Genomic DNA, 7,415 nt, shown 5'->3' with positions numbered 1-7,415 from the left:
AATATCCGTATCTAGTCCTGAATGCTGTCTTGGGTATGTCCCCTTCTTTAACTTTCTCCTGATGATAACCTGATCTGAGGTCTATCTTAGAGAACACTGTTGTTCCCTTTAGCTGATCGAACAGGTCATCTATTCTGGGAAGAGGATACCTGTTCTTGATGGTGACTTGGTTCAGTGCCCGGTAGTCTATGCACAGGCGCATGCTCCCGTCCTTCTTCTTCACGAACAATACAGGCGCTCCCCATGGTGAGTGACTAGGACGTATGAAGCCCTTGTCAAGCTGCTCTTGTAATTGCTCCTGAAGTTCCTTTAATTCTGCTGGAGCCATGCGATAAGGTGCTTTGGAGATAGGATTCATACCGGGAATGAGTTCTATCTCAAATTCGATCTCCCTGTCTGGTGCTAGGCCTGGTAACTCTTCAGGGAAGACTGCGGGGTAGTCGCATACGACTCGGACCTCTGCTAGCTGTTTGTCCTTGTCCTGACTGACATTGACTATATGCGCTAAAAATCCCGTGCATCCTGAATCTAACAATTTCTGTGCCTTTAGAGTTGAGAGGAATTTCTTCGCTTTCCTCTTTGGTTCTCTGATATACTCAAATTGTACTCCTGCTTCAGGTTGGAATATGACTTTCTGTTTACGACACTCGATAGAGGCACCGTATCTGATTAGGAAGTCCATTCCAAATATGACATCATAATCAGTCATATATAGCACTATCATATCACAAAAGAGCTCTCTGTCTGCTATAATGACTGGCACTGCTCTGAGCCAGTGCGTGGATGCCATCATTTCTCCTGAAGGTAGTGTTGTCAAAAACTGACCACGGAGTACCTCTGGAGGTATCACTAACTTTTCGGAAAATGCCCTAGATACATAAGAATGGGTTGCCCCATTATCGAATAAGACAGTTGTATTTTGCTGTAAAATACTGATCTGACCTGTAACCACTGTCGAGGCATTCGCTACGTCCTCTCTGGTTAAGGAGTAGATCCTCGCATTTGTCGTAGCTGGAGGGGCTTCTAGTCTGCCCTGGCTGATATGTGGACCATCTAAAGCTGCCTGCATCTGATGTAGGTGTGCTGGCTATCCTCCATACTGTATCGGCTGTGGTTGAGGAAGACTCGTCTTGTTCGGGCATTGCTTATCCATATGCCCTTCCTGTCCACATTCAAAGCATCCTCGTGTGCCCTTGCGACAAACTCTTGGGTGAAATTTCCCACAAGTAGCACATTTGGGATAACTAGGCTGTTTGCTGGCTGGTCCTCCCTTTGGGTAACTCCCTGGTTTGCGCTTGTTGCTGGAGTTCCCTTTCCAGTTAGAGCTGTGGCCTTGTTGTTTCTGAGTACCTGAGCCTCCTTGCCCTTTGAATTCTGAGAGGACTTGCTTCTGCTGCTTGATATTGTTATGATAGTGCTCGGTGGTCAGAGCACTGCTGACTAGTTCTTCGGTGGTTTGTGGCCTATGAACACCGCCAGCCACGTTCATCGCTATTTCCGGCCTCAGCATCTTGAGCATCAACCGGACTCGTTCTTTTTCTGTGCTGACTAGTTCAGGGTATAGACGAGCCAGTCTATTGAATTTCTTCATGGCTTCCTCAACTGATAGGTTGCCCTGACGAAACTCAGTGAACTCGTCGTAGTGATGGTTTGTGACCCGCATGTGAAAGAACTCCTCGAAGAATTCTTTCTCGAAGTCAGCCCATGTCATCTGGTTCACTGGGCGCTTCGCTCTAATTCTCTTCCACCACATACGTGCATCTCCTGTCAAGTAGAAGGAGGCGCACTTCACTTGTTCATGCTCTGGCCAGTCCAGAAGCTCCATCGTACTCTCCAGTGTTTTGAACCAGGCTTGAGCATCCCATGGTTCACTGGTGCCTGAAAAGCTCTCGGGCTTGACTCTCTGCCACTGAATCAGATAGGCTTCTCTCTTTGCCTCTGCTGTTGGGGCTACTGGTGCTGTAGGCTGGACTGGTGGAACCTCTATAACTACTGGGGTTGCTATGTTTGGTTCCGGGGTAACAGTGGGAGTATTCTGCTGATTAGCCTTTAAGGTGGCTATCTCCTGTTGTTGTTCTGCTAGCTGCTTCTGTAACTGAGCCACTACTGCTGTAAGGTCTGGGGGAGGCACTGAACTGCCTGCCTCATGCTAGGGCTCAGTAGCTGGTGCCCTTCTAGCTAGGCGTCCTCGTGCCATTTCTAAAGGAACAAAGGACGTACATGACTAAAGCATCATGTTTACATAGCTAATACTATCATGTTAGTTACTATCACAGATAAGCATACTTTAGTTGTCTACAAATATGAAAGCAATAACATAACAAAGTGAGAGGTATTCTTACTTGGAAGCTGCAGGTTCAATGCTGATGTGTGTGTAGGAAGTATGGAACTTTCTGCGCTGATACCACTCTGTAACGACCCCCCTTCTACTGGCTAGGCTGTGAGGCCGATCGTTTTATCATACTGCTTAATTCATGTGCGGAAAGCTGATTTGATGAAAAATTTTGCTGAACTAATGAATATGCTTCTGTTAATCGCTATACTATCTAAACTTAATGTTTAAACTATCCCTTGAATTGCTGTGGCTATGCTAGAAGGGGTGTTATAGGTCTTTGCTGTCATCTGGAGCTGAACTAAAGTGTTTTCAGCTAGTACTAGGCCTCTGATCGATTCACGGATCGATCCAGCGTACTACTGTGCACGGAGACTAATTTGGATCGATCGGCTGATCGATCCAGGTTGGATAATCGATCCAGTGATCGATTCAGGACCCTACTGTACGCGGGAACTAGCGTCTGGATCGATCGGCTGATCGATCCAGGATGGCCAATCGATCCAATGATCGATTCCAAAGCTCTCTGTTCGCGGGAACAAATTCCCCCATTCCTCGATTGATTGGTTGATCGATCCGGCAGCTTCCTGTTCGCGACAGAAAGCGACTGGATCGATCGGCTGATCGAACCAGGAGCTTACTGTTCGCGGAACAAGTTCACTAATCGATCAACGGATCGATTGAAGACCCCCAATCGATCGGCTGATCGATCGGGGTTTCTGATTTCATATCAGAACCTGATTTCAGCCCTGGTTCGAGCAGAAATCTCATATACCAACTCTAAACTAACTGAAATGCATTCTAACAACAATTAACTAGCATTCTAAACATGGCATGGTGCATATTTCACTAGTTCATGACTTTGAAGCAAACTGAAATGCGAAAACTAAAAGTAACAAGGTTCTAATAGTTAGACTTGCTAAATCCCTAAGATCTTCATTCCAAACTCCTTTTTCACACACACATCTTCGTTGCATTGACCTCCAGCCTCCGCTAGTCCATCTTTCCTTTACCTTTATCTGCAGTATAAGGAAAAGAGTATCTGTAAGCTTGAGAGCTTAGTAAGAAATCATCTACCTCATAAAAAAAACATGCATACGATGCAATGTATGCTTTTTAAAACATGCTATTGAAATCTATGCTGAACATGTTAAAGCATGGCATGACATACTATCATAGAAAATAAAGAATCAAAACTGATCATAGAACTGTCACATGTATCAATAAGAAAGAGCTTAAACTAAAGCATGAACTGTGCTACACTAAAACTAAGCTAGAACTGAAATTAAACTGTATACACAACTGATTTGTGAGTTTTGAAAACTATTTATCATAAATAGGTTAAAATAATAATCATGCTGCTGTTTGGGCCCGACAACTGTACTTGCTATGCGCGCATCCCTAACTAGACCCGGGTTTGCAAGTCCCGAATTTAGTAGGATTTACTAGGTTATCTAAACCTAGGGACGACTGTGGGAGTCCAACCCAATGGATATCTGATCCAGTACAGTGCCACTGCTAAAAATAAAATACTGGTAATAGCTAAATTTTCTTATCTTGTTATTTCTAGGTTATCTGAACCTAGAGCTAGGTTATCTGAACCTAGAGGCTATTGTGGGAGCCCACCCATTGGACCGTAATCCCATATAAGCTGTAGTAAAGCTGCATATACTAAATAAATGCTTCTATCACATTTAGCTAACTATTAAAATGCCTAAGTCGCATTTTAAAGGTGCTGAACATACTATCGGGCACTTGGCGTGCGCTGTTGCACACCCTATGTGCCACAAATCCATATACTACTAAACTAAAGCATGCAATCACACCAGAACTACTTATACTGCAGGTGAGGGGTTTCTTACCTCCTGCGCTAGTTTTCTTACGATTCTAATCGCTAAATTTCCGGAGAAGACGATCCTTTCGACAATCTTCTCGCGCCTATGCGTTCCTCTCGCGGAGGGGAGCGTCCCCGTAACCAAGATGTCACCGGAAGAAACCCTTGGGACCCTAGGGATGGAACCCTAGGCGTGCTTGTGGTTGGCACCGAGAAGAGAAGAAGGAAAAGGGAGAGGGCGGCGTGTGAGGGTTTTGGGAGAGGAAAGTTACGAATAAAATAATTAACTCCTCTCTTAATTGCCCTATTTATATTAAGTGGTAACTTCGGCCCAACTCTAACATAAATATAATTGATTTCCTTTCCTTTCAGCATGGCCCTGCTGGGTTCACTTGGTTACTAAAGCTATCTAAAGGTTATCGGACCCGATAGGTCCCGGGTTCGATTCCAGCTTAAGCTATTTTACGTTTCTATTTCTTTTTGCTACTTCTGCTACTCTAAAAATTCCATAAAAATATCCTAAAATTCCAAAAAAATCATAGAATATTTCTAAAATAATTTTGAGAATTTTCGGGTGTTACAAGAAATGTAAAGTTGGGCAACAACTCTCTTAAATGCATACGGGATACTAATCACTGACTTCAAGAAGCTTTCAGCTGGACCAAGCTTCAGAGGTCGTTTCTCTTTATATTGTTTCAATTTGATCTCTTTATCTCTGCTTGGAATCATTTCCTTAAGCACCTCCAAAACATTTTTCCCCAAACTATCATCTTTACCTTTACAGATATAATGTTAATGAAAACATGATAGCATCTAATAAAGTTGGGTCATACTTGATGGTAGATGTACAAAAAAAAAATGGTTCTCAAAATTCAGAAAATACACTTAAACAATAAAAAAAAACTTAGTTTCAAGTCACAAAATGAACCTTTTTCTATGAAACAGGAGCCCAACATTTAAACAATCAAATTAAGATTAGTATTGAGTCATGGCCTAGCCAAACTCTAAACAAACATGCTAAACAAATCTTTCCAAGAAACAACACTCTGCTATCTTTAATAAAGATGGTTCTTCTCATTAGTTGATACCAAAGAGGTTGCAGTGCTGAGTGAGCGAGAAAACAAGTGTGTTCGGTCAGTGGAAAACCATACCTCCTGACTTGGATGATGCTCTTCTCACAAGATGCACAAGTTCATCTGTAGTATGCAATCCCCCTTGTGCACGAGCTTCAACAATTTGATTCTGAATAAATTGCCAATTGCTTTCTTCTCCATATTCATGTAGTACCTTTCCCACTTCCGCAGCAGGCCAAGAATTCAATATCTCTTCAGCTGTCAAACTTGCCTGCATCAATACTCTTATTAAATGTTTCATTTGCTTGACAGAGCACTAGAAGAAAGATACTTTCTTTGGAGAACAAAATGGCTTAAACTAGAGATGATTAATCACCTTTAATCGCTGATTTAGTTTTCCTACAGGCAAGTAGTAATTAGGCAAGCAACCTACTGAATAAATCACATTCATTCTACTTTACTGCAGGGGTGAAAAACTCACACTGCCTTATATCCTAATTCAATAATCAAAGTAAAATAGTTCATCTAAGAACTCTAACCTGAGGATTCATGCACATATCCAAAGGTCCATCACCTTGCACACTAAATCCCCTTGTAGAGTCATCCACCAGTTAAATAGCTTACCAACTTATTAGATTCAAAGTAAGTTCTTTTCGGAAATTCATCAAACATGAGAAGTGCAACTGAACAATAACCTGCATGGATGAGATTCCAAGGTCCATCAAGATGTCGTTCACCCCAACGTCAAGCAGGTTCTCATCGACGCTGCCAAGCACCGACTTGATGTACTTGAAGTTTCTGACATGAGTGTAAGCTTTCAACTTGCTCCCGCGCTAATCCACGGCCAAGAGCTTCTCTATCTGAGCCCGGGCCTGGTCATGGATTGAAGCATCCATATCCATTCCCACGAACAACTCCAACTCCGGATGGGCATCTACGATCTGCGGCAAAGAACGGTGCGAAGCGAATCAAGGATGATGGGAGTGCTAAGGAAAAAGGTCAGAACTTGAGCGAAGAGCTTGGGATGGAGAAGGACGAATGGACAGCGGCGGAGTGCCCAGTGTTCGATTCGATGGAGGATCTCCAACTACCGGAGCCACCGTCCAATAGCGGTGCGGCCGAGCTGATTGATGTACTGGCCGTGCCTTTACCCGGTACCAAGCGACAGCGTCGCCCTAGCGTGCGCCTTGGGGAGATTGGCGACCAACCCGCTGCCATTCCCTCGGATCCCCTAATGCAGTGGCCTAAACAGTGGAACCTTTCAGCTCCCGGATATCACGCCAAGCCCCGTGTTTTCCACCATAGACTACCTTCCAAGACCCGTCAGATTGCTGCCAAACTTGACTCTCGCGGTGACGACGGGCTGAGCACCCTCCCTCCTCTGCTTCCGATTCTGCCCGACGATGAAGTTCTCCTCTCTGTCGATTATAGCCTCGACTCGCTCGTGCCGGGAGTAATTAATGTTCGGCGTGATCCGAAGCCGTGGCGGGGTGCAAGGCGGGTTCGATCAAACTGGGTCTTGAAGGTGGATGAAGGCATGGAAGACGCAGATTTCAAAACTGGTGGCGGAGAAGATGCTGCAAATGATGGGTTTACGGAAGGGTCTGATAGCCCGTCTCGCAGGAGGACTAGGGGAAGGGTTAGGGTTTCAGATAGTAGGGGCACTGGTCCTGTTGCGGAAGGGGAAGCCCCTTCAGATATGGATGGGGTAGAATGGATTGACCCGAACGGGTTTTGCCGTTCTGAAGAGGATGGCGGAGTGTGGTCATGGCTCAAGGAACTGGGACTGAGTAGGTATGCCCCTGTTTTTGAGATACATGAAGTGGATGATGAGGTGCTGCCATTGCTGACTCTGGACGATCTGAAAGATGAGATCCCCATCTCTCAGATCAACGGCGGGCTCCTCGTGGATGCGTGTGGCTTCCCGGTGGGAGCGGCCAGGAAGTGAGGGCGAGAAGTGGAAGGACTACCCCCATCCCCACTCATAGATGTCTGTGACGAGGTTGTAGAAGGTGTCGACGAAGGCAGGGATGTTATCGTCGTCAGACGCGGCGGGTGGCAATGCCCTCCTTGGAGCGGAGAAAGAAGGACCAGTACTGCTTGTACTTGTCCTGCACCTTATCCCGCATGATCGATCCCATCTTAAGGTTCACTGTCCGCTTGCCTTTCACTTCCG

General features: G+C 45.1%; 1 protein-coding gene across 1 annotated transcript; it reads left to right on the top strand.

Moving 5' to 3' along the window:
• The first annotated feature begins 6,263 nt into the window (after nucleotides 1–6,263).
• LOC122022865 lies at nucleotides 6,264–7,187 on the top strand. The gene has a single exon (XM_042580978.1). The coding sequence runs from the start codon at nucleotides 6,264–6,266 to the stop codon at nucleotides 7,185–7,187; it is 924 nt and encodes a 307-aa protein (XP_042436912.1).
• The last annotated feature ends 228 nt before the right edge of the window (nucleotides 7,188–7,415 follow it).

Source organism: Zingiber officinale, chromosome 9B (assembly GCF_018446385.1).
Source record: "Zingiber officinale cultivar Zhangliang chromosome 9B, Zo_v1.1, whole genome shotgun sequence".
Taxonomy (NCBI): Eukaryota; Viridiplantae; Streptophyta; class Magnoliopsida; order Zingiberales; family Zingiberaceae; genus Zingiber; species Zingiber officinale.
Note: the sequence above shows the minus strand (reverse complement) of the source record. Positions and strands in the feature narration are given on the sequence as shown.